General features: G+C 51.2%; 1 protein-coding gene across 3 annotated transcripts in view; it reads right to left on the reverse strand.

Annotated features, from left to right (window-relative positions):
- The window catches only part of RAD54L (RAD54 like), a 27529-nt gene extending 2044 nt beyond the window's left edge, over nt 1–25485 (reverse strand). Inside the window, exons 1-17 of one of the 3 annotated variants that reach the window (XR_014804750.1) lie at nt 24844–25485; nt 24682–24768; nt 23670–23789; nt 17359–17419; nt 16541–16676; nt 16046–16115; nt 15639–15927; nt 15008–15132; nt 10495–10645; nt 5602–5728; nt 4521–4595; nt 4241–4371; nt 3603–3713; nt 3323–3446; nt 2925–3003; nt 1708–2612; nt 627–771 (exon numbers count right to left, since the gene is read on the reverse strand). Coding sequence is in view for 2 of the 3 variants with exons in the window: in NM_001123183.1 (NP_001116655.1) it covers nt 2433–2612; nt 2925–3003; nt 3323–3446; nt 3603–3713; nt 4241–4371; nt 4521–4595; nt 5602–5728; nt 10495–10645; nt 15008–15132; nt 15639–15927; nt 16046–16115; nt 16541–16676; nt 17359–17419; nt 23670–23789; nt 24682–24768; nt 24844–24846 (1869 nt within the window). In the remaining variant the exon portion in view is untranslated. 3 annotated transcript variants of the gene reach the window in all.
- Between the last annotated feature and the right edge of the window lie 1783 nt (nt 25486–27268).

The following is a 27268-nucleotide window of genomic DNA, read 5'->3' on the forward strand; positions in this document are numbered from 1 at the left end:
TCATGGTTCAGTGGACATGAATCTGACTAGCATCCCTGAGGACGCAGGTTTGGGCCTCGATCAGTGGGGTTAAGGATCCGGCATTGCTGTGACCTGTTGTGTAAGTCGCAGACATGGCTCGGATCTGGCGTGGCTGTGGCTGTGTAGGCCAGGGGCTACAGCTCCGATGAGACCCCTAGCCTGGGAACCTCCACATGTGGTGGGTGTGGCCCTAAAAGACCAAAACAGTATTAGGAAGCTGCTGCAAAATCCGAGTGAGAGATGATTATGACTCTCGCGTGAGATGGAGAGGAAGGCTAGATGAAGGAAATGTCAAGAAGGTTAAAATCAATGGTAACTGGAAGCTGGTTAGAGGCAGAGGATCGTCCCGTAGGATGATACCCAGGTTTGGTTGGATGGATGATGAGGGAGTCGCTAAATGACAACATTCACAACAATAGCAAAAAGACCAAAAAAAAAAAAAAAAAAAAGGAAGCCAACAGTACCCTGAAAGCAGGTCCAGCGGCATAACTGTCACGATGAGTGAGTAGGGACAAGGAGGCGAAGGAAATCTGTAGGCTTTGGAAAAATATGACAGCGAACAAATGGAAAGTAACTCCAGGCAGTCACTACAATAGGACAAGGGGTTGAGAAACCTGTTTTTATTTTATTTTACTTTTTGTCTTTTTGCCTTTCCTAGGGCCACTCCCGAGGCACATGGAGGTTCCCAGGCTAGGGGTTTAGTCAGAGCTGTAGCCACCAGCTTACGCCAGAGCCACAGCAACGGCAGATCTGAGCCGCGGCTGCGAGCTACACCATAGCTCACGGCAACGCCAGATCCTTAACCCACAGAGCAAGGCCAGGGACCGAACCGGCAACCTCATGGTTCCTAGACAGATTCATTAACCACTGAGTCACGACGGGAACTCCGAGAAACTTGTTTTTAAAAGTGAGAGCTACCTGACCATGTTTAGAGACTTTAGGGGATACAGGAAATCGATCAACTAAGAAAGAATGGGAAGGGGTCTAGAAGAGCTGGAATGGTGAGAGAGGCAGCAAATGGTCTCTGAGAAGGGAAGAGAGGAAGGGAGGCAAGAGGATTCAAGTCCGGCAGCTCACCGTTCCTCTGTGAGGTAGAAGACAAAGTCTCTGCAGAAAGGAAAGATGGGGTGGAGCTCCCGTTGTGGCACAGTGGAAACCTATCTGACTAGGAACCATGAGGTTGCGGGTTCGATCCCTGCCTCGCTCAGTGGGTTAAGGACCCGGCGTTGCTGTGAGCTGTGGTGTGGGTCCCAGACGCGGCTCAGATCCTGTGTCGCTGTGGCTGTGGTGTAGGCCCGCAGCTGGTAGTTCCGATTTGACCCCTAGCCTGGGAACCTCCATATGCCATAGGTGCGACCCTAAAAACAAACAAAAACAAAGGAAAGATGGGGTTAGGTAGGAAACTTGAGAAAGTGGTAAAAGCCTGAAGTGGCTGTTGAAGGAAGTGAGATTCAGCCCAGCTCAAAAGGAAGGACGTCCATTTGTGGCAGTTGCAGAAGCTGTAAATGCAAATCTTATCTAGTGCAGAAGCTAAGAAAAGCTCTAATGATCCATGTGGAGTAGGCATTAGGTCAAGAGAGGCTGAAAGGATTCGGCCCAGGCTGAATAGAGAGGGGAGTCAAGCTGGACTGGGAGGAGGTCGTGCGGCAGGGGTACAAGCGACATGAGGTGGAGACAGATGTCGGCAGTCTGAGAAAGCTGCAAGGACAGGAAGTGAGCGTCGAATGAGAGCTACTGTTACAAGTTCCAGAGTGTGGCCTTGGGAATAATTATATCAGGGGAGTTAAGAAGGTCATTAGAGATGAGGTCAAGGAAACATGAAGGCCTGGGAGCTGGAAAACTGCGTGGTCCCTGAAGCCAGCCAGGGTGACAGCTGGATCTGGGGAAGAGATGAAGAGACTGAACTGGGATCCAGAGCTACTGCCGAAGCAGGCAGGCAGCAGAGGGTAGATGCCTGCAGAGAACAAGAGGGCAGTTAAGTAAGGCAACAGGAGCTTCAACAGAGAAACTCCAGGATGGGTGCTCTGAGTGAGCGTGGAAAACTTGGCGAATGCCAGTGTGTTACATACACCTTCTTGGCCCCAAGGGCCATGGGGGGTGAGAAGACGACCACGCACGCGGTTCAGAAGAAACCAGGTATGAGAAAAAGCAGGTGTCTTGTGAAAAGGATGAGGCCACAGGGCAGTTTGTTAACCACTGAACAGGCATCCAGAGAGCACAGTAAGAAGGATTTGAAGGAACAGAGTAGAGCAGGGGAGGGAACAGAAGCATAAAGGGCTCCAGACTAAGCCCATCGCCTGGCCACTGCTCCAGGCAGAGGGGCCAAAGAGAGGCAACGCCAAACAACCCAAGGTGGTCCTGAAGGTCTTATTCCATGACACCCCTACCCTGGCCACTACCACCATCCTTACAGACAGCAGGCGATAGATATAGCAGGTCTTCTTTTGACCGTCACGCCAGACCCGGGCCATGGCTTGTTCATCGTTGGCTGGGTTCCAGTCAGGGTCAAACATGACCAGGCGGTTAGCCCCGATGAGATTGAGGCCACAGCCCCCAGCTTTGCTGCTCAGCATGAAGACAAAGTCTGGACTCTGGAAAGAGAGGAAGGAGAAGAAGAAGTTCTCACAGCCTGGATGAAGAAATCTCACTCAGCCTGGCCAGCTGTCTTCTCTCCTGCATGGATACTCTCGTGAAGACCAGCTTACGTGCCCATTTACCAGCCCACAAAGTCAGTTCCCAGATGGCCATCGCCAACCAACCACCCTAACCCTATGTACCCTCAGGGGTGGGGGTGGGGAGAATCAAGGGAGACCCTAGAGCAGAGCCCCTTTAGAGAGTCTCTCTCCAGCCTCAGTTCTGATGTTACGGCACTGGTGCTGTGCGGGCAGGGCCTGGGCGCTTACCGACGGGCTGTTGAAGCGCTCCACAACCTTGGCTCGCTTCTTAATGGACATTGTGCCATCCAAGCGAACATACAGGTACCTGAAGGGGAATCCAAAGAGCAAATCCAGAAGGAAGCAGAGCCCCTTGGAGCCCGAGCTACTGAAAGGACTGAACTAACCAGGCTTCATAAACAGCCTAAAACCCTAAACACCCAAAGCCCAGGGCTGTCCTGTGGAGTGTCTGAAGGACCAGGGGCTCTTCTGCTTGGAGATGGAGCTAGGGCCAGGGCAGCAATAAGGGAACAGCTATCTTCTGGGAAGTCCCTCCGACACCCACATCTTGGCCCATATCCATCAGTCAGAATGCCCACTTTCCTAGGGGGACAGTAGGAGAGGTACCCTTGGAAGCTCTTCCCTACCTTCGGGCCCGGCAGAGTTTCTCAAAGAGGTCCAATGTCTGAGTGTAATTGGACACCAGCACGACTTTGTCACTGCTGCGGCTTCGGGTCACCGCCAGAATGTAATCAAGGACCAGCATCTTACCTGGGGACATCAGTAACCATCCATCAGCCCCCAGTGGGCCATCCCAGCGGCCCAGGATTCTTGATCTCCTGCCTTGAGACAGGACAGATGGAGCACAAAGAGAACCTCCCACACCTCTTCCCAGAGGAGCCCAAAGACTGGTGGGAAAGGACTCACCTGACAGCTGAGGCTCTAAAGCCTTGGAGCTATAACCAGGGGGAAAGAAGTCCAAGGCACCTGCGAAGCCATCTTCCTCTTCCACACACTTGTCATAGATTAGAGCTGGATCTGAAAAACAAAAACCCACAAAACTCCAAAATGCCAGCCACATTGCTTTCAGAAATTTCCACTTCAATACTCGTTAGAATGCCTTCTAGAAGCCTGCCCAGAAAACCTTCCTCAGTGCCAGCCTTGTTTCCAAATTCCGGGGTGCAGCAAGTGCCATCTGGGATCATGAGTGGCAATCTCGTTCTCTCGTGTGTTCTGTGACCTCCCAAGAAGAGGGAGCTACGCCAGAGAGGGCAAGGTTTGTTATCTTCCCTCCAGTCCAACATTCTACACGCACACGTGTGTGCCCCCACGCTCGCGCACAGTCCCACCCACGCCACGCCTCAAGCACGGGCCAGGCAAAGGATGGGCTCCACTGCCGGAGCCGAGGCCCCGGTTTAGAGCACACGCTGTGGCGCTCGGACCGCGGGGCGGGCTACAGTCACACGTGGCCTCTTAGGAGAACTGTGGGCAAGTTTTAGTGAAGGTGGCTGCACCTCCTCGCTGCTCTCTCTCGCAGAGGACCCCAGGGCAGGGATCCAACTCACGGTTACACAGCTTCTTCAGGGACGTGATGGAAGAGAGAGAAGACACACTCATCTTGCCCTCACGCAACTCTTCTGCTGGCTTGGCCTGTCTCAAAAACCTCTTGTATAATTCAGTCTGAAGGGGTGTCAGCCTGGAAAAAAAAAAAAAAAAAAGGCAGCTGGGTCAGTGGGGAATGCTGGACCACCCTTCTGCCCTCTGAGGACACTCTGGGAGCCCAGCCATCTCCCAGGGGTTGAATCTTTCCTCACTCACTCCACATCCCTCGGTTGAATACAGTACCTGCAACAAACCACCTGCTCAATCTTCACAGGCAGGTATTTAGAAAGGATATCAGATGTCCTCCGTATCAGACACCTGGGGAGAACAGGAGCAAAAGGCAGGGGGATGGTAAAACGGCTCCACTAACTACTGGGGTAAAAGCTGCCACCCCTGGAACAGGAGTCATTCTCTTCTGTGGCATCAAATGTCAGACCCATCATACCTACGGCAAAAATATCTCCATCGGGGTCTCAGTCATGGGAACGACGTAGACTGACACCTCTCTCTCCTCCCCACAAAAGTTACCTGGTCTTCAAGAGAAGGCAAAGTCTCCTGCTGAGCCAGGCGCTCTGACACGGAAAGTAAGCTGCAAACCACCAAGTCCTTACAGGAGCTTCTGCTCGCATTTGCCCAAATGCCTGCTGCCACATGGCCTGAGGCTCGAGGAGAGGATGCCCATGCCGCCCGGCCAACCAGGAAGGACAGGGAGCAGGCACCTATGAAGCAGCTTCTAAGCGCACGCTGACCCTCTCGCCACCTACACCTGGGAGGGAGGTGGCAGCTGGCAAGAGCCAGACTTTTCAGGACGTAAATCAAGGGTACGAATAACAGAGGAAGGCAGAATGGCCCGCCCCTTGAACCATGTGGCCCTCACGGAAAAAGCCCTGCCAGCCTTGGAGCCACACCCGTCCTCCAGGCCTACCACCTGTCGCAGAGGCTATAGGAAGGGACGCCTGATGCATGTGGTCTGAGACGGACGGACAGGACAGGAAGCCTCTGAGGTGCTAACGATGCTCTAAGGGATATTTTCGGCTCAGAAAGTCCAACAACAGCTAAGAGCTTCCTCACAGCAGGATGATGCTAAGCAGCACCAAACCAGACCGCAGGACCCAAGGCCAGGCAGAAGGCAGGGCTAGACCCCGTCATTTATTCAGTGGCTACCATCAGGACAAGATCCTACTCCCTCCCTAGAACCCCAGCCCTCGTAGTCGAGGACCCAAAGGGCTGGCCTTGGATGGCTTAGGAGGCAATTCTAACGACTTGATGTGGGGGGGACGCCGAGAGATGCTCGCGTCTAGCCCAGCTCTGCCCGTCCCGTTACCTGTTCACAATGCTGGTGAGCTCCCGCAGTCGCTCCTCTCCCAGCCGCCGGTCTTCCTCACTGGCCGCTGCATCTCGACCCTTCAGAATCGGCAGTTCAAAACGCTTCTTGAACTCATGGGCAGTTCCTAAGCACAAGAGGGAAGGCAAATCAAAGCATTAGAGAATGTAGAAAAGGAAACATTTTCCCACTGCCTGTCACGGCAGACCGCTCTGCCACCAACCCACCCTCCTACCCCAACAACACAGCTGAAGACATTATGGGCGATTTCTGTTGAATGGATCAAAGCGCTACCATGGCAGCAAAGACCTGAGAGGCCAAATAATGAGTAGATCAAAACCCAAGTATATTACTAATTACATTAAATGTAAATGGACCAGATAAGCTGACTGTCGCACTGGATTTTTTTACAGCCCACCTATATACTACTGCCTATAAGAGATGAAGTAGTATGTACAATTAAGTACAAGACAGCCTCCAACTTATTATAGTGGTTCGACTTATGATTTTTCAACTTTATGATGGTGTGGAAGCATTCAGTTGAAACCATACTTTAAAGTTTTAATTTTGATCTTTTCCCAGGCTAGCAATGTACAATACCCTACTCTCTCTCCAAGGTGCTGGGTGGTAGCAGTGAGCTGTAGATTCCAGTGGGGCACATGATCACAAGGTTAAACAACTGATATACTTATGTATAACCACCCTATGCCCACATAACCATTCTGTTTTTCACAAATTTCAGTAGATTACATGAGATATTCAACACTTAATTATAAAACAGGCTTTGTGTTAAATGCTTTTACCCAATTGTAGCCTACTATAAGTGTTCTGAGCACATTTAAGATAGGCTAGGCTGGAGTACCCGTCGTGGCTCAGTGGAAATGAATCTGACTGGCATCCATGCAAGTTTGATCCCTGGCCTCACTCAGTGGGTTAAGGATCCAGCATTGCCATGAGCTGCAGTGTAGGTTGCAGACGCAGCTTGGATCTGGAATGGCTGTGGCTGTGGTGTAGGCTGGCAGCTACAGCTCCAATTCAATCCTTAGCCTAGGAACCTCCATAGGGCATTGATGCACCCCTAAAAAGACAAAAAAAAGTTGGAGTTCCCGTCGTGGGTTCGATCCCTGGCCTTGCTCAGTGGGTTAACGATCCGGCATTGCCGTGAGCTGTGGTGTAGGTTGCAGACGTGGTTCGGATCCTGCGTTGCTGTGGCTGTGGCTATGGCGTAGGCCAACGGCTACAGCTCCAATTAGACCCCTAGCCTGGGAACCTCCATATGCCTTGGGAGCAGCCCTAGAAATGGCAAAAAGACAAAGGAAAAAAAAAAAAAAAAGTCAAGGCTAGGTTGCAATATGCAGCATCAAATGAATTTTTGTGTGTGTGTGTCTTTTTGCCTTTTCTAGGGCCGCACCAGCGGCATATGGAGGTTCCCAGGCTAGGGGTCTAATCAGAGCCACAGCAACTCGGGATTCAAGCCGCGTCTGCAACCTACACCACAGCTCACGGCAACGCCAGATCCTTAACCTGCTCAGCAAGGCCAGGGATCGAACCCGCAACCTCATGGTTCCTAGTCAGATTTGTTAACCACTGTGCCACAATGGGAACTCCTAAGTGCATTTTTGACTTAAGATATTTTCAACTTACAATGCTGAAAATAGAAACCACACCTCAAATCTTTAATTTATGATCTTTTTAGTGGTACAGAACCCCATCATAAGTTGAGGAAGATCTGTACTGATACATGCTACAATGCGGATGAACTTAAAACATTATGCTGAGGAAAAGAAGCCAAACACAAAAGCTCCCACATCACATGATTCCATTTATTGGAACTATCAAGAACAGGCAAGTCCAGAGAGACAGAAAGCAGACTGGTCGTTAACAGGGGCTGGCGTGTAAGTGGGGACAGGGAGTGACTAGTTAATGAGTATAGGATTTTCTTTTGGCCAGAAATAAAAAAGTTCAGGTAGGAGTTCCTGTGGTGGCTCAGTGGGTTAAGAACTCGACAGTGTCCGTGAAGATGCAGATTCGACTCCTGGCTTCATTCAGTGGGTTAAAGATCTGACACAAGCTGTGAAGTAGGTCACAGATGCAGCTCAGATCCAGCACTGCTGTGGTGTGGTGTGGGCTGGCACATGCATTTCCAACTCAATCCCCTCCCCTGACCCACAAAAGAGGAGCTCCAAAAGGCCAAAGCACTATTAAAAGGTGTCGAACTTTCATTCAACATTAGGTAAATTCGTAGTTCCCGTCGTGTCTCAGCGGAAACAAATCTGACTAGCATCCATGAGGACCCGGGTTCAATCCCTGGCCTCGCTCAGTGGGTTAAGGATCTGGTGTTGCCCTGAGCTGTGATGTAGGTCGCAGATGCTGCTCGGTCCCTGTGCTGCTGTGGCTGTGGCTCAGGCTGGCAGCTTCAGCTCCAATTTGACCCCTAGCTTGGGAACCTCCATATACCACGGGTGCAGCCCTATAAAAACAAACAAAAATTAAGTAAATGTAATGAGATACCATTAAACACCCACCAGAATGACTATGTTTTTTTAAAAAAAACTTTTCCTAAGATAAATGTTGGTGATGATATAGAGCAGAAGCCAATAAACTATAGCCATGGGCCAGGCACCTGTCTGGAAATAAAATTTTATTAGAACACATCCGAGTCATTCATTTACATCTTATTGTTGCTCTCATAGTAAAACAGCAGAGCTGTGTAGTCGTGACAGAAACAGTAGGGCCTATGAGCCTAAAGTACTTACCACCTAGCCTTTTTTTTTTTTTTTTTGTCTTTTTGCTATTTCTTTGAGCCGCTCCCGCGGCATATGGAGGTTCCCAGGCTAGGGGTCTAATCAGAGCTGTAGCCACCGGCCTACGCCAGAGCCACAGTAACGTGGGATCCAAGCCTTGTCTGCAACCTACACCACAGCTCACAGCAACGCCGGATCCTTAACCCACTGAGCAAGGGCAGGGACCGAACCCGCAACCTCATGGTTCCTAGTCGGATTCGTTAACCACTGCGCTGCGACGGGAACTCCCATCTAGCCTTATAAGAGAAAAATTGTAGGGAGTTCCCCTGTGGCTCGTGGTTAACAAACCCAACTAGTATCCCTGAGGATGAGGGTTCAATCCCTGGCCTAGCTCAGTGGATTAAGGATCCAGTGTTGCTGTGAACTATGGTATGGTGCATGCCGGAAGCTGTAGCTCCAATTTGACCCTTATCCTGGGAACCTCCACATGCTGCAGGTACAGCCCTAAAAACCAAAAGACAAAAAAAAAAAAGAAAAGAAAAAAAAAAAAAATAGCTGGCTTTCAATGTAGAGACACAGGAATTCTCATATACTGCTGGTATAATCATTTTGGAAAACCAGAGTATCTACTAGAGCTCAACGCATGCACAACATATGACCCAGCACCTCCATTCTTGTAGGGGGTGGGTTGGGGGGGCCGCACCCATGGCATATGGAGGTTTCCAGGCGAGGAGTCAAATCAGAGCTACAGCTGCTGGCCTACGCCACACTCACAGCAATGCAGGATCCGAGTCTCTTCTGCAACCTACACCACAGCCCGTGGCAACGCCGGGCTGAGCGAGGTCAGGGATCAAATCTGAAACCTCATGGTTCCTAGTCGGATTCATTCCACTGCACCACAAGGGAACGGCCATTCTTCTTTTTTTTTTTTTTTTTTTGTATTATAGTTGATTCCAGCAACTCCATTCTTATGAGAGAAATGCACAGATACAACTTAGAATAGATTTACAAGGAGATCCTGCTGAGTAGTATTGAGAACTATGTCTAGATTCCCATGTTGCAACAAAACAAAGGGTGGGGGAAAAAAAATGTATTCATGCAACGATAACTTGATTCCCCTTGCTGTACAGTGGGAAAATAAAATAAAATAATAAAAAAAAGAAATGCATACTATGCTCAGATAAAAACACATACAAGAATGTTCACAGGATTATCATTCAAAAGAATTAAAAACTGGAAACAACTCAATTGTCTATCAATGGTAGAACTGATAAATGAATTCTAATATATTCATAAAATGGAATGGTATACTAAAATGAGAAACTACTGCTATGGGCAACAACAGGAATGAGTCTCATAAACATAATATTGAACAAAAGAATCCAGAAGCAAAGGAAAATTCACTGTATGATTCTGTTCACTAAAGTTGAAAAAAAAAAGGGCAAAAATCAATCATGAGCGTCAAAAGACTGTTTACTTTGGAACAAGGAGAAAGTAGTGATTAGAAGCAGGGTTGCTGAGATGGGGTAGTAATCGATCTGGTGACAGATACACACACGTGTTCACTTCGTGAAAATACGTATTCTGCTCTACTGGTTCTCGCCTAAAGTGATTTTCCTGAGCACTGGCAAGCTGGGTAGCACCAACAAACCCTTCCACAGCTGTCTATGCAAGAACCGCCTAAACTATGGTTGCCAGGGGCTGAGGCAGTGGGAAACAGGGAGTTACTGCTTAATGAGTACTTTCCGTTTTGCAAGATGAAAAAAGTCATGAAGACGGATGGTAGCGATGGCTGCACAACAAGGTGACACTAAAAAATGGTTAAAAACAAGACTGTTCAAGTCAGAGTCCACTCTGAGGCCAAAGCTCTTGTGAGGCACCTAGAAGGTTAGGAGCAAAAATGCCCGAGGGTAGTCGCTCCATCCTCAGCTCTGAAGCGGTAAGAAAGGGCCAGAGGAGGCCTCGCTGGGTTGCTCAGCAAAGCCAAGGTCTCCCAGCAGCTTTGCTACTCCCTGCCAAGAGAAGTCTCCCTACCAGAGGCCCTAGTGGCCCAGACAGAACCAGCACTTTCCTTCTGTGCTCAGCTAGTTATACGCCCGAGGCTAAGGCAGGGCCCCTCTCCAGTAAGATAGCATAGCCAGATTCTTACCTAGGAGGCCCGAATTAACAAAATGGACCAAGCTGAAATACTCAAGGAGGTCGTTCTGGATGGGGGTCCCAGAGATGAGCACCCGCCGGCTGGTGTTCAAGCTGTTCAGGGCCTGGTAAGTCTGATTCTCGGAGTTCTTCAGCCTGTGTCCCTGCAAGGAGATGAACTCTCACTCAGGCCTGGGCACAACGTGGCCCCTACAGTAGCAAAGTCTTATATGGACGGGAAAAGAGGAATCGTAAGCATTACAGGTCCTGGGGGCATGGGAACTGGGCAGGGGCAGCAAGGGTGAGAGTTACCCGCTCTCTGGGGGAGAAACGTCAGGCTCATGACACAGACCTTGAGCTTCTAGACCAAGGCTACATCCGCCAAGCAAGGATTCTGTTTCCTCCCCTCCCCAAGCTCCAGAGCCTTGGCAGCTTGCCTAGCCTCTTCATAGATCATTCGGACTTTATGAGAGACCCCTGCTTTCAGGAAATGCCCCCTCCCCACCAGCCTAACCATCCCAGAACCTTCTGAGTCAGATGCCTTCTATATACGGGTTTTTTTTTTTTTTTTTGTCTTTTGTCTTTTAGGGCCGCACCTGCAACATACGGAGGTTCCCAGTCTAGGGGTCCATTTGGAGCTGTAGCCGCCGGCCTATGCCGGAGCCACAGCAATGTGGGATCCGAGCCGAATCTTCGACCTACACCGCAGCTCAGGGCAACGCCAGATCCTTAACCCACTGAGCGAGGCCAGGGATTGAACCTGCGTCCTTACAGATGCTGGTCAGGTTCGTTAACTGCTGAGCCATGACGGGAACTCCCAGATGCCTTCTATGTTAATCTCCCAGCCATGTCCGAGCTGTCACCGCTAAGGGGGGGCACTTGGCCCGGGCTCCTCCTCTCTTTTCCCCAGAATCCGCCCACCTCAGATACTTACAGTAGGGGCCTCTTCCTGCCTCCCTTTGCATCTCTTCCCTAAGCCCTCTTCTCCCTGTCACCCACCCGCATACACAGCTGTCACTTATTTCAAGAAAATGGTAAAGGACCCTATCACCCTCCCACTTCCCCAAGAACCACAGGGGCAAGGCACACAAAACACAGTCACCAGCGAAAGAATGAACGAATAAGCCAGCCTTTCGCAATGCGATGAAACACTCTCCTGAATCTCCCATCTGTGGGATGAGTCCAAGCTCGTTAGCTTGGTCCTCAGCAGTAAGGCCCCGGCCAACGTCCCGGACACTCTCCGCAGCGCAGCTCCTCGCCCTCCCAACGCTGGACTTCCTGAGGTCCCTCTGCCCACCAGCTAATTCTGCAAATGTCACCTCCTGTACAAAGTCTTCTTCAATGACCCCAGGCTGCTGGGCTCTCTCACCTCTGGCACCTGTGGCACTCTGTACCCAACAGCTGTGCCCTGAATCCGTTTACTGTACCAAGCACTATACTGAGCCTTTTACCTATATCCTCTTCCATAATTCAGATGACAAGCCGCTGAGTGGAACTCATAATACCCTTTTACAGAGAAAATGAGGAGGTTCAGAGAGGTGAAGACTGATTCAAAATCACACTGGCAGCAAGCAGCAGAGCTGAGATGGAACTCGGTGTGCGCGACCCCGAGCTGCACTCCACCGCTCCGCCTCCCGTCTGTGGTATCCACTCCAGCCACACTCCCCTGCGCTCTCTCTCCTCTCCTAGGCCGAGGCCACATCAGATTCGCCTTGTAACTTAGTGCATGAGGCAGAGCCCCAAACAGAGCACTACTCAGTGAACGCTTACTCAAAGGACCAGAGTGAATAACTAACTACTGAGGAATTGACACGGCATTTTAATTTTCTGGCCATGCTCACGGCATGTGGAAGTTCCTAGGCCAGGGGTCAAACCCACACCACAGCAGTGATCAAAGCCACTGAAGTGACAACACTGGATCCTTAACCCACTATGATAAGAGAACTCCTAGAATTTTCTTAAAAAAAATGGATGTTCCCCCAAGCGGTGGCGTAGGTTGCAGATGCGGCTCAGATCCAGCACTGCGGGCTGTGGTGTAAACCAGCAGCAGCAGCTCCGACTGGACCCTGAGCCTGGGAACCTCCACATGCCGTGGGTGAGGATCAAGTGCGGCCGGGAAAGCGGATCAACCACTGTGTCCCTGTAAACAAAGCTCCCCGAGGGCGGGCATCACAGGGTCCCCATGGCCTGACACAGGACAGGTCCTTAGCAAGTAACTCAGTGAACAAATTGAGCTGACACACTGCCCCTGTGGGTCTCCATGGAAGGGAACAGCCAACCCCAGCTCCTACGGGACCTCCCTGGCTCCAGATCCAGCTCCTGCCACCACCACCACCTACAGACTTAAACCCAAACCCTGGCATCTTGGCCAATCAAATGGTCAGCCAGATGGGAAGTTGTTTGTCAAAGTTCTTATTTATAAGCTGCTGCTGAATTTCTGTTCTGGCAGAGTTCGCTTATTCCGTTTAAAAGTACAAATGATACCAAGATTAAACATCGCCACTTCCCTCTGAAGCCTGAGCCCCTGAGTAGCATTCTTGTTTGTGATGCACTTCCCCAGCATCCTTCATCGGACCTGCTTTGTGTTCTCATACTCGTAAAGGACACACGTGTGTCTGTAAGGCACGTGGGGACAGTCCTTCCACAGCCAAGTCAAGCTTCTTCCTAAACCAAGCTTTGGTTACATGCAAGGCCGTAGGGAGAACCAAGAGCCAGGACTTAAAATCCCAGACCTGGATTTAAGTCCCAGCAGTGCTCTGAGCTTCCAGGCTCCGAATCTCCAAAATGGAGCTGATGATAATGTCAATTACTGTCCTGTTCACGTACCTTACAAAACACTCCTCTATCCCCTTTCTTTCTTTCTTCTTCTTCTTTTTTTTCCTTGCAGCACCCGTGGCCTGTGGAAATTCCAGGGCTAGGGATCAAACCCATGCCACAGCAGAGACAAGGCTGGATCCTCACTCAAGCTGCGGAGCCATCAGAGAAGGCCTATACCCTCTTCTTGGTCTGGATCATGATTCTTTCAGGTAGACCCTTCATAGATCTACTCTGTAACGGAACTGGGTCTCAGAGCAGTCTCACTGGCAGTCGTGCTTACAAGTGGCAAAGCCAACACCTATTCCAAGTACTCTGATTTGCCCTAACTCAAGATTACTGTGTGACTCAGTCATACTTTGTACAGTTATTATGCTGTTGCCTGGGGCGGAACCTTCTCTTTCTAGGATGTGAACAGGACAAACTCCTTCTAGAGGAGGCCATCTTTTAGGACTTCGGCTTCTTCAGGTCTCTGACAATAAAAGGTAGATGAGTGGAAGGGCGGCCCAGGACACTACAGTGCGGCAAGAGGCACTTGGGCCCGGCAGAGTCAGCTCATAAAACAGGAGGAAGAGAAGAAACACCATAGAGAAGAAAGCTAGACACCCTCCAGGGCTCAAGAGCCAGAGCCTGCCTTCCCTTCCCCAAGGCCCTAGCCTCCCCGCACAGTGACGAAGCAAATCTCAGGGCCTTGAGTGGCACGGGGCAGTCACCTGCATATATCCCACCTCAATCTGCTACATCCCTTACTCCTGGCAGGGAATGGCTCATCGGGGTACTGGCAGACATGCCAGACAATGAGAGAAGCTTAACTGCCATACAGACTCACAACGAGCAAGCATGGTACCCCAAAGTCAGCTTTCCTTCTCTGCCCCTCCCCCAAAGACCCTCAGATACTAGAGTAATCTACAGTCCTCAGAGCTCAATCAAGCCTGCCTATCAACATCAGATGGGGCCAGGTCTTACAAGCTGCCACCTCTCCACCGAAGCCCCAGGGGTGTGTAAGGTGATCTTACTTCCCTGAGAGCAAACAATGGTAGTGGCCTCAGGGAGCCAAGCCCTCTCAAAGACCTGGGCAATTCCTTACACTGGGAAGCTCCGGGCCACCCTCGCTCCTCTCCGAGTGGTGGTATTCCACTACCCTTCGTGCCCGAGGCTGAGGAAGGCCAGAAAGCAACGACTGCCCTGTTTCCCTTAATCCCGGAGAGTCAACACAGATGCTGAAGGTGCATGGACCATGCACCTGGACTTTCTTATCTCTGCGGCCTCTGGGACTGCAGAGTCAGCCAGGCTAGAATAAAAAGCAGAGCTTTCCTTTGCCAAGGTCTTCAGACACAGCAGGCCCTGTGAGCAAAGCGTGCCCTCCATCAGCTCCTTGAATCCTCACAATAAGCAGGGAGCTATCACTCCCTTTTACTGACGCAGAAACAAAGGCCCGGGTGGTGAAGTGACTCGTCCCAGGTCATGTCACCAGTAAGTGGCAGAGCCAGGATTTAAATCAAGAGCTCTCTGAGCCTGCTCCCTTAAACACTGTCTCTCCTACCACGTCTCCCTACCCGTCCAAATCCCTCCCACCTTTCAAAATCCTTTGGTCTAGGAATGCTGTCTAGATAACAAAACCAGTCAGCCCATAGCACCTCCCCGGATGGCAATTCTCAGCAAGAAGACAGCGACGCTTTCTCCTGCCACCGGGACTGCTGAGAGTCGAGTACCTCATCACATATGACCAGGCCAACACTCCCTTTCTGGAGGACCCCAACGTGGAGGCGGAAGGTCTCGTAGGAAATGATGAGGATGGGAGAAGGCACTCTGGCTCCCCGCTGGTTCATGAATCCTTCTAAGTAAGACAGAAAAGTTGTTAAGGAAACAAACCTTAGAATGTGCTAAAGTAAAAGCAAATTTGACAATTCTTTTTTTTTTTTTTTTTTTTTTTTTTGGTCTTTTCTAGGGCCGCACTTGTGGCATATGGAGGTTCCCAGGCTAGGGATCTAATCACAGCTACAGCTGCTGGCCTACGCCAGAACCACAGCAACGCCAGATCCGAGCCACGTCTGCAACCTACACCACAGCTCATGGCAACGCCAGATCTTTAACCCACTGAGCAAGGCCAGGGATCGAACCTGCAACCTCCTGGTTCCTAGTTGGATTTGTTAACCACTGAGCCATGACGGGAACTCCGACAATTCTTTAATTTAGCCTGGAAATAACCATTTCGGTTCTTTTCCAGGAGAATTCTCTTCTCTGCCAGCCGCGCCCTGCCCTCAACCCTGGCCATCAGTGAGGATGCACTAAGAAAGGAGCAGGTGGTACGGAGGATGCAGCCACGTTTGCTACGGTTCCTACCCAGTTTTTGGTCTATCTCGTCCTTCGATCCTCCGTCGATGGCCAGAGGTTGGATCCTCCCTCCAAGCCACTTCCCCACTTCATTGTACCAGTTCTTCACCAGGCTGGAGGGCGACACCACCACTGCCTTATCAATCTCCGGCTTGCAGTCCGGACTCTGGCGCAAAAGCGTCCACATCAGCGTGATGCACTGCAGCGTCTTGCCCAGGCCCATCTCGTCGGCCATGATGCAGCCGTGGCTCCCGGGGATGCGGCGGCTGGTGACACACTCCCACAGGAACCTCACGCCCTGCGGAACAGCAGCACGCGGCCCACGCTCGCATCCACGCTGCTGGCGTCCCAGGGCGGCCGGCCTCTCAGGCCCCGCCGGGGCCCCACCCCAGCCTCAGCCCGGCAAGCCCTCCGACCTCTCTCTGATGAGGCCTCAAGACCTTGCTGAGGACAGGATCGACGACCACATGAACGGGGAGCTTTTCCCTGAGAAAACAGAGCCAAGAGGTCCGAGCTCAGACATGGGCAAGGGCACGCCCTCCGAAAGCTGCGTCCTGTTGATCCAGAGGCCGCTTCTCGGCCTGGTATAAACCACAGCAAACTCCTCTCACGGTGAGAAAGTGGGAGGGTGGGGAACACTACGTCCTCACTGGGCAGGTGCTGCCCCCCCGCCCCCCTCAGTAAGCTTGGTAGGCATGAGTGAAGAACCCTCACCCGCTGGACATGCCCACATGTTCTCCCCCGGGTACTCTCCTCCCGACCTGCCCACTCTCTGGAAGGTACAGCAGCCCTGAGGGCACTCTGAAAACCCATGCAGGTCCCAAGGCGAAATCACACCGAGATGCCCTCTGCCCCCCAGGTCATGCACTTACAGAGGACCAGACCTGCTCAAGAGATGCCAGTGCACCTACTTGTCAAGCTTCAGCTGGTCATGGGCGCTCAGTGGGGGAGGCTCGTACAGAACCAGGGCACCTTCTTCCAGGGGGTCATGGAGGGCCCGGCGGACCCCGGCCCTTTTGAGGCCCAATGCTCGAGAGCCCAGAGGACCTGGAAACCAACAATTTGTCCCCTGAGCCTCTAAGCTGAGGAGCTCCAGCAGGCCCAGCTCGAGTGCCTATACCCTTCACATAACCTTTCCCAAGCTTCTCCCCAAACCTCTCCCGGTGCAGTCCGGGCACCTCTGCCCAACCGTGAGCCCAGTCTGCCTCAGACCAGTTCCTCCCATTCTTCTTCTCCCTGTGACTGCCAACGCCTGGAGGCCGATCTTGTTCATCTCAGATCAAGTCAGTCCTGGAAAGGTCTGACACCCTCAACGGGCCATTTAAGACTGAGCGCTCTTGAGAGCTTGCCTCCTCCCTCCCAGCCGCCAGGCTGAGCACAGCGCTTGGCTCTCCGTAGGGCAGGGAGACCCTGGAGAGCCTCCCAAACCAAGGACAGAGCCCACCGCCTGAAGGAAGTGCTACTGAACTCACTTGGACCGAATGAAGCTTGGGTCTATCAGACACCTGGCCCATCCTCACCCAGAAGCTGAGTGGCAGTTAGTCTTGGCAGCCCTGCCGAAGCTATGCACACAAACTTCAGGCAGGGCCAGGAGACCCCCCATATGTAGTCGCCACTGGACTGGCATCTTCAGTTCAAAGGGAAACTTGCACTTACAAGAGCAGAGGTTTTAATCTACTCGGCCGTTCCACACGGGACTAATTCAAGAAACAGAAGTCCCCGTTTTTACCTTGGTAATTTGGAATGGGGATTTTGAAAGGCTTTGACAGAATGCTCCGAATAAACGCTTCCTAAAAAGAAAAGAAACAGGGACTCAGGACTGATCGGAGATGTTACGGGGTATTATTCTTATAAATGCAGTCGAAAGTGCCTATCTACGCATCATAATACATTTAGAACGTTGTATTTTGCTTATGTCTCATTCAGATGTATCTAGAACGGAAGGAGACGTGCTCCATATTAGACGATTAGGTTTGGTACAATGGCTTTCATCTTTGAGCTTTTGCAGAATGTTCTACAAATCCCCAGGGACAAGAGTGCCAAAGCAAGTACCCAGCTTCGGTCAAGCACAAGGCTCGGAGCCATTAGCTCACGAAAGACTGCATCAAGTGAGGACACTGAATATTCCCCAGGCTGCGCTGCCCCCAAACACCACAGCCTTACCCAGTCCCAGTCCTAATAGAACTCCACGTCTGAATTCAACCACTGCCCTACAGGGCTACCTCTTCCCAAGCACACCTCACATGTTCTGGGTCATTTCAACGCGCACATCAGTCTCTTTGGGAACTAAACAGCCCTTCAAACAGTAGGGGCAGGAGTTCCCACTGTGGCGCAGAGGAAACAAATCCAACTAGGAACCACGAGGACGCAGGTTCGATCCCTGGCCTCGCTCAGTGGGTTAAGGGTCTGGTGTTGCTGTGAGCTGTGATGGAGGCTGCAGACACGGCTCGGATCCCACATTGCCGTGGCTGTGGTGTAGTACCCCTAGCCTGGGAACTTCCATAGGCCACAGGTACAGCCCTAAAAAGCAAAAGAAACAAAAATCACAAAGAGTAATGGCAGCAGGAGTAATAGGAGCAGCAGTATTAGTAAAAGAATATCGACCAAAAGATGAAAACAATAACGATGACGAACAACACACGCCAGACACAGTGCCAGGCCTTGTGTCCAAGTCACCATGCGAGCCTCAGCAGCAGCTCCATGAGGTCCATGTGTTACTGGCATCCTCAGGTTACAGATGAGCAAACTGAGGCTGGATGGTTTCCCAAGTTACCCAGCCATGACATCTGTAGGACTTTCCTCACTCCAGGGCCCTGACCTGTAACCAGTGGCCAATATAGCTTCCTAACCCAAACGGTTTGAGCTACGACCCAAGACAGCAAGGAGAAAACAAGAGCAGAAGTCCTAAAGGCAGTCTTAATGGAACACATAAGTAGGAAACTAATAAAAGATACTCCCTTCTCGCAAAAAGACATTTTTATAGAAAAAGATGCAGGCCTTCTTGCCGTGAAATGTTTATCATTTTATTCTGATCCATTTCTATACAGATTAAAAACTAATTTTTTTTTCAACTAAATGTACTTTTTTATTTGTTATTGATGTGAGTCTTCTTTTTTTTTTTTTTGAAGCTGCACTCGTGGCATATGGAAGTTCCCAGGCCAGGGGTTGAATCAGAGCTGCAGCTGCCACCCTACACCACAGCCACAGCCACACAAGATCTGAGCCTCGCCTGCAACCCACACCACAGCTCACGGCAATGCCAGATCCTTAACCCACCGAGCAAGGCCAGGGATCAATCCCGCATCCTCATGGACCCTAGTCAGATTTGTTACCGCTGAGCCACAGAGGGAACCCCTTTTTCTTTTCTTTTCTTTTTTTTTTTTTTTTTTTTAACTGAAGGTCCCTTACTGGTCCTGCTTCCATGAGCAGCTATGACCAAGGGAAAGGGGGAAGGGGAACCAGGTGGCACTAAATGTAGTTTAAAGAGGAAAAATGTGGAGTTGCCGTTGTGGCTCGGTGGTTTACGAATCCGACTAGAAACCATTATATTCTGTGATAACCTATATGGGAAAAGAATCTGACAAAGAATGGATATGTACAACCAAACCACTTTGATGAATAGCAGAAATTAATGCAAGATTGTAAACCACCTACACCTCAATAAAATTTTTTTAACGGAAAAATAAATAGCACAGTAAAGGCAGGGTTGGAGAAAGACCCAAATTCTTTAATTGCACATTTTTTGCAGCTGAATAAAAATTTTTGACTATTTTTAATTACCACAGCAATGATAATGAGAAACTCACATCTGAAAGATGCTAACGAGGAGTTCTCACCGTGGCTCAGTGGAAACGAATTTAACTAATAACCATAAGGATGCAGGTTCAATCCCTGGCCTCGTTCAGTGGTTTAAGGATCTGGCATTGCTGTGGCTGTGTTGTAGGCCAGCAGCTACAGCTCCAATTCAGCCCCTAGCCTGGGTACACACACATGGTACCCGCATCCATATGCCTTGGGTGTGGCCCTAAAAAGACAAAAAAAAAAAAGTCAAAGGAGAGGAAAACTAAGGAGATGAACTCTAATTTATTTCCTAACTTGGCATCAATTCTGCTCTCAATTCTGAAACTGAAATACTATTTTCAAGATTACCAATATAGGAGGCTAGTATTGAGGCTCCAAGTAGCCAAGAACTTTTGCTCCAAATTTAAAAACCAAGACTTTTAACAAAACCCAAGAGCCACAAGTTCTGCAGGCAGAAGTGCCAGCTTGTGCAACTACCGTGGGACGAATGCAAGGGGCCATGACCAAAACATCTGCGGGCACAGCCAACAAGACTCGCGGCGGCCTGGCCTGCGAGACTCTGGTCTGCCAACGCTCAGCAGGTTCTGCCAGAGGCCGGGGGAGAGCCCGCTCTCACTTTGTTCTCTTCGTTACGGAAAATTCCTACCACCCCTTCCTTCTGATGCTAGAAGAGGGAGAAGAAGCACCCTCCTCCCCACCAAGGCCAAAACTTCCCTCTTCCACACAGATGCGCTCTATGAGGTCTGCCGCACAGGGTCTCTTTCCGCCTCGCCTCTCCTCTCCTCTCTCCCACCAGCCGTTTGAAACGTGCTTGCTCCCTCCTACCTTAAAAACAAAGTGTCCTTTGACCTCTTATCTCCTCACCGTCAAACCTCCGGAAAAAGCTGTCCACCTGCCCTTCCTTATCTCCACTCCTATCTTCTGCCTCTTCCACTCTTAGGAACCGATTCTGGCCGAGGTCACCAGGGGCCTACGAGACCCTAACCCCAACGGATATGGCTCTACCGGATCAGACAAAAGCTGGCAGCTCCCTCCTCTGCCTCTGACTGCCAAGACACCCCTCTCCCACTCTTCCGACTTCTAGGACCCCACGCTCAGTCTCTCTCTTCCTCCGCACAATCCCCCCAAAAGCCGCTGTTCCTCAGGGCTCGGCCCTACTTCACCCGGACACTCCGATGAGCTTTGGAGGTGTCAAATAACATCTCTATGCCAATCACCCCAAGTCCATTTCAAGGCCACAACACCCTCCCAGGCACCACACCCACATTTACAACCACCTCCAAACCCAGACATCCTGCAGGCCTTCAAACGCAGGGCGTCTATGGCTGGAGTCTTGTCTCCAGGGCTGCTCTGACTTTGGTCCCTCCACGGCTCTCACACAGGCAGTTGCGACTAGAACTCTTCCCTCTCTCTTCACCTGGCAGCCCCCTCGTATCCTTTAGGACTTGACCCCATCGGCACGTCCCACCAGCCTCCACTGTTAGACCCCCTGTCGTGTACGCACTCCCACCACCCCGGCCCTCATGCCATATGGTCGGTTCTCTAGGACAAAAGGAGTCCTGAAGGAACAGCTCCAGAGGACTCCACACCACTTTTATTTAGTTTGTCTTTTTAGGGCCACACCTGAGGCATATGGAAGTTTCCAGGCTAGGGGTCCAATCGGAGCTACAGCTGCTGGCCTACACCACAGCCACAGCCACACCAGATTCGAGCCGTGTCTGTGACCTAACACCACAGCTCAGGGCAATGCCAGATCCTTAACCCACTAAGTAAGGCCAGGATCAAACCTGCATCCTCATGGCTACTAGTAGGTTCATTACCGCTTAGCCACAACAGAAACTCCCACACCACTTTTTATTTTATTTTATTTTTTTTTTGCTTTTTAGGGCTGCACCCGCAGCATTTGGAGGTTCCCAGGCTAGGGGTCCAATCAGAGCTACAGCTGCTGGCCTATGCCACAGCCACAGCCATATGGGGTCCAAGCCGAGTCTGTGGCCTACACCACAGCTCACGGCAATGCCTGATCCTTAACCCACTGGATGAGGCCAGGGAAGGAACCTGCAACTTCATGGTTCCGAGTCAGATTCGTCTCCCCTGCGCCACGACAGGAACTCCCCCACACCACTTTTTAAAGCTCAATAAATGATGTATTGCTTAGCAAATTATGTACATAAGATAAAACGATCACAAAAAGCAAGAGCTGATGAACATAATTCAGGACAGTGGCGACCCCCTGGGAAAGGGAAGAGGGGTCACGACTTGGATGACTTCCAGGGCTGGATGGGTCCCGAGAAGCTTGTTTATAATTTACATACACTCTACAGGTTATATAGTTTATGTTTATCAAACAGTAATAAAATGTTTGTAAATGCTACAAATAACTAGCCTCCATCAAAATGGGACCGTAAAGAGTTCCTACTGTGGCATATCAGGTTAAAGATCTGGCGTTCTCACTGCAGTGGCTCAGGTCTCTGTGGCGTGGGTTCAAGCCCTGGCCTGGGAACTTCCACCTGCCACATGTACTGCCAAAAATTAACAACAACAAAAACCCCACATCGGGGTTCCCACTGTGGCACAGTGGGTTAAGAATCGGCTTAGGTCGCTAGAAAGGAGAGGGTTTAATCCCCATGGAACAGTGAGTGGGTTAAAAGATCCGGCACTGCGACAGCTGCAGCTGGAGACACAGCTGCATCTCAGATTCAGTCCCTGGCCCAGGAACGTCCACATGCTGCGGGTGCAGCCTTTATTCAAAAACAAAACACACATCCCTGTAAAAGATTCTCCTCTGCTCTCAGTACCACTCTACTGCTGGCACCAGATGTGTGGGTTTTCCACACACCAAGCAATTCTTCACAGGTTTCACTTGGGCCCAACAACTTAATTCCTACACCATCTTCCAAGAGAAAGCATCAGATCCTAAAGGGTCCAGTCCCAGGGGACTGCCTTCCCAGCACTTCTGATGCAAATCTCTCGTCCAGGTGGTTTCCTGTGCTTCTGACCACAGCCTGTAAAATCAAATGTTCCCACAAGCCCTTCCTCGGCTTCATTAATTTGCTAGAGCGGCTCACAAAACTCAGGAAAAGCTTATTTACTACACGAGCGGTTCCGCACAACGGATGTTAAAGACAGGAATGGAAAGGGAGAGGGAGAGACACACAGAGCGAGGGCGGAAGGGTCGCGAGCATCAGAGCTTCCCCCCCACTGGAGTTTTGGGGGTTCTCCCTTCTTGACCTGCTCACCAACCAGGAAGTTCTCCAGACGCTCCCAATTAAAGCTTTGGTGTCACCAAGGCTTTTTTACACTGGCAGGACCAATTAAACATTGGCCACGGATGGGCTGGTTCCCCGGGCAACCAGCCCAAGGTTAAGCGCTTAAGTCATCTCATTAGCAAACTCAGGTGTGGCTGAAAGGGGTTTGTTAGGAATAAGGGAAGATGCCATTATTACTCTTATCACTTAAATTCCAAGGATTTTTGGAGCTCTGGGTCCCTCAGAAAGTCAGGAGGAAAAGGTTTTGGATGGAGCTAGGCAGATCTGACTACTCAGTAACTTTGAGCAAATTACTTAATCCTCAGAGACTCAGCTTCCTCATCTCAAAGAATAAAGTTACATGAGGAGTTCCCGTCGTGGCGCAGCGGAAACGAATCCAACTAGGAATAGGAACCATGAGGTTTCAATCTCTGGCCTCGCTCAGTGGGTTAAGGATCTGGCGCTGCTGTGGCTGTGGCGTAGGCCAGCAGCTGTAGCTCCAATCGGACCCCTAGCCCAGGAACCTCCACATGCCGTGGGTGCGGCCCTAAAAAGCAAAAACAATAAAAAAAGAATAAAGTTACATGAGATAATGCACAAAACCTGCTCTGGTGATGATTATGTTAGAGTTTACTGTAAGGCAGAGCTGTAGGACTCTGGTACTTCTTAAAAACCATAAGCAGAGTCAGGGACTTAGTTCTCTAACTGGCACCAACACCCCGCCAAGGCCTTCACTCCCCTGCACCCTCTCATCCTCAGCAGTCTGAGCCACCTGAGATCTGGGGCCCAGGTCGCTGTAAACAAGGGGAACTCTAAGTCAAACACACAATCTCTAAGGAAGAGACCAGGCCTTTTCCAGGCCCTGGGAGCTGTGGGCAGGCCCAAAGCCGCCACTGAAGTGTCTGCTGGCCCCAGTGTGAGGACTGAGGGAACCTTCCCAGACAAAACAGCGGGGATACACAGACCCTGGCCGGTCGCAGTGCAGACTTACATGTTGACTGCTGTCCAGACACGGTGGTTGATTCGTCAGCTGAATCAAAGGTTTCCGGAAGGGAGACAGGAAACACTCCTGGCTCTGGGTCTCATTGCTGGCTTTCCGTTTCTTAGGAGTCTAGGAGAACAGAGGAAGGTGAAGTCTGAAGACACAGAGTTGGCCACAATGGCAACTGGAGTTTAAAATGCTTATTAAGTAGAGTTCCTGCTGTGACACAGTGGGATCGGCAACATCTTGGGAGCGCTGGGACCCAGGTTTGATCCCCAGCCTGGCACAGCGGGTTAAGGATCCAGCACTGCGGCAGCAGTGAATGAAGTAGCCTGTGAAGGGCAAGTCCAGCAGTAGCATGAGGTCATGCTGGCCCCAAATCTTAGCTCCAAAAGCTCCAAGGAATGACGGAGCAACCGTGTGCTTCCCTCCCTGAATTTATCAATGGAGGGACAGGAGTGCAGCTGATCCCAGCTCAGGCCACTCTCCAGTCTGTCCACACCATGGCAGTGAGAACGCCAGCACCAAAAGCATTTTCTGGAGCAAGCCAGCAGCAGACCACAACAAGTGCAACCCCAAGTTCAAGTCTGAGACCCATGTAAGTGGCAAGGGGCAGCCAATGTGCCTCTCTCACAGCTAGAGGACCCTTCTGCACGCCAGCTACAGAGCCAGCCCCACTGAGCCATCAGACAAGAACTCACTCGTGCCAGCTTGCCAAGGTATTTGAAGCTATAAGACACACCTGAAACCAAACACCAGGGGGTCTCCTTTTCCCCCCACCCCCCCAAGGGAGCCAATCATCTCTTGTTTCGGAACATCCTTTACTACCGGGAAAACTGAGGCATGTGAGCTTCTAGTGAGCCCCTGAGTATCATTTTATTTATCTGGTTAAATGCCTGACACACAGTAAACAGTCATTGAAAGTTCTGAAGGGGTTCATTCCATGGAACCCAGGATTCCTTGCTGCTTAAACAGTCCTGCACCCCCACCTTCCCTGTCCCCTTGAGGGCAGAGTACTTACCGCTGCTCCAGGTTGCCAATCTTCACCATCAGAGGGTCTAACTTCCGGCTTTCTTTTGGCCAGCTGGCTGGGAGCTAAGCTCCTCCTCTGGAAGGAAAGAGGCAGTGGAGCCCATCAGCCCTAGCCATTGGGCTAGCCAGTCTCCTCTAGTCCCATACTTACCATCCTGCGCCCAGGAACATAAAACGTCAGGTACCCATTAGCCAAAGGTCAAAGGCACCCAGCAGCTGAGGACGCAGAACCAGCCTGGTAAAAGGAGGGCCGCTACATAACTGAGAGCATGGGCTCTCAAAGAGGAAGCACGGACGGAGGGAATCCAGCCAGGGGCTGAGGTCTGAGCCCAAACTCTGAGAGGGTCGGCCGCCAGTTAGCCAAGGCGGGAGAGCAGGCCAAGAAGGAAGTATCCAAACAGAAACGAGTAGAGGTCTGGGATGGGGGGAAGACACAGATGGAGCACAGGGCGGAGTCAGGATAAAGGTCCCCGGGGGATGTGAAGGCAGGGGACAGTTGCGGGGGGCGGGGTAATAACAGGCCAGAAGAGAGGCTGGGGGAGCCGGAATCCGAGGCCTGGGAACGGCGAGTCCGGACAACGGGATTTCCCGGCTCGGAGTGCAGATGCTGGACAGCGGGAGGCAGGGCAGGGATTCAGGCAGAACAAGAAGACCCGCGCTTGGGAGGGGAATCCAGGAGTGGCCGGAATGAAGAGCAGAGCGGATTCCCCGCGCAACCCCCCGGCTCAACCTTCCTCTTTCCGAAGCGCGCGTTAACAGCCGCCCGGACTCCCCGGACCCGCCAGGCCCGGTCAATCGAACCTCCCGCGGCGGCGCCGCCGCACCACCCATTGGCTGCGTTCGATGCGTTCGGCGCTCGCGACCCAAGGGGAGGGGCGGGGCTCGGGCCTCGGTCGCCGAGAGCCGCCGGCTCTGGACCTGGAGTGGCTGAACGGACCCGCGGGGGGTGGGGCTTAGGGGGAAGGGCGGGGCCCGCAGTGGCGGGAGCAGCGGGCCAGGTGGGCGGGATCGGCCGGGCCCGCGGGGCTTCGGGGCGGGGACGCGGGGGTTTGGCTCCAGCTCCGGGCGTTTGAGGGAGGGGGTGGGCTGCTCCGGCAGCTACTGTGGTGGCAGTTTTGCTCAGACCGCGGAGGACTTGCCTTCTGCCCGCAGAAGCCTGGGAAAGGCGCACCTGCCTGTGCTGCACCTGGAGTGCAGCTGGGGGTTGGAGTCCGTTGCAGCTCCCTTCACCCACAGACTGGAGGAGGGAGTTTTTCTGCCTGGTCTCCCTACCACGTGGTCGACTTGGGCAGTGAAGGTCTCCAGAGGACGTGATTTTAAGGTCTGGAGTATCTTTGAGGAAGCTTTTCTTTCCTAGGTAAAAATGGGTGTGTGTGGGGGGGATTCATTTAATTTTTTATATGGGAGTATAGTTGATTTACAATGTTATGTTAGTTTCAGGTGGTTTTGTTTTTATTTGTTTATTTTCTCGCTAGGGGTCCAGTCCGAGCTGCAGCTGCCGGCCTGTGCCACAGCCACGCCAGATCTGAGCTGCATCTGAGACCTCTGCTGCAGCTGGTGGCAAAGCCAGATCCTTAACCCGCTGAGCGAGTCCAGGGATGGAACCCACATCCTCATGGATGCTAGTCAGGTTCTTAACCCACAGAGCCATATGGGAGCTCTAAATTTTTAAGGCTTCATGTATTGATCCTTTTAACATTATAAAATAACCCTCTTAGAGTTCCTGCTGTGGTGCAGTGGGTTAAGAATCTGACTGCAGTGGCTCAGGTCACTGCAGAAGTGTGGGTTTGATTCCTGGCTCAGTGCAGTGGGTTAAAGGATCCAGTGTTGCTGCAGCTGCTGCATAGGTCAAAGCTACAGCGCAGGTTCAATCCCTGGCCCTGGGACTTCCATATGCTACAGGTGTAGCCATAGGGGAAAAAAAAATGTCCCTCTTTTTCTCTGGGGATACTCCTTGTCTTAAAGTTTATTTTGCCTGATATTAATTTCCAACATTGTTCAGATCAGTGTTATATTTCTCCCAACCTTTTACTTTCAACTTATTTTTATCTTTGTATTTAAGAATATCTCTTGTAGGAGTTCCTGTCTTGGCGCAGCGGAAACAAATCTGACTAGGAACCATGAGGTTGCAGATTCGATCCCTGGCCTCACTCAGTGGGTAAAGGATCCGGTGTTTCCTTGAGCTGTGGTGTGGGTCGAAGACGTGGCTCAGATCCTGTGTTGCTGTGGCTGTGGCATAGGCTGGCAACTGTAGCTCCGATTCAGCCCCTAGCCTGGGAACTTCCATATACTGTGGGTGTGCCCCCCCCAAAAAAAGAATATCTCTTGTAGAGAGCAATAGTTGGATCTTGCTTTTTTATTCAGACTTGACAGCCTTCATTTTTTATCTTTCTTTCTTCCTCCCTACCTCCTTCTTCCTTTTCCTTCTTTTCTTCCTTTTTCTTTCTTTCTTTCTTTTCCACCCTGGGCCAGGGATCAGACCCGAGCTTCAGTTGCAGCAATGCCAGATCCTTAGCCCACTGTGCCAGGCTGGAGATGGAACCTGTGTCTCAGTGCTCCATAGTTTCTGCTGATCT

The sequence above is a fragment of the Sus scrofa genome, chromosome 6 (assembly GCF_054392235.1).
Source record: "Sus scrofa isolate SSC_HxYL_T2T_F1_AM1 chromosome 6, Sscrofa_HxYL_maternal_Yorkshire_Landrace_v2.0, whole genome shotgun sequence".
NCBI lineage: Eukaryota > Metazoa > Chordata > Mammalia > Artiodactyla > Suidae > Sus > Sus scrofa.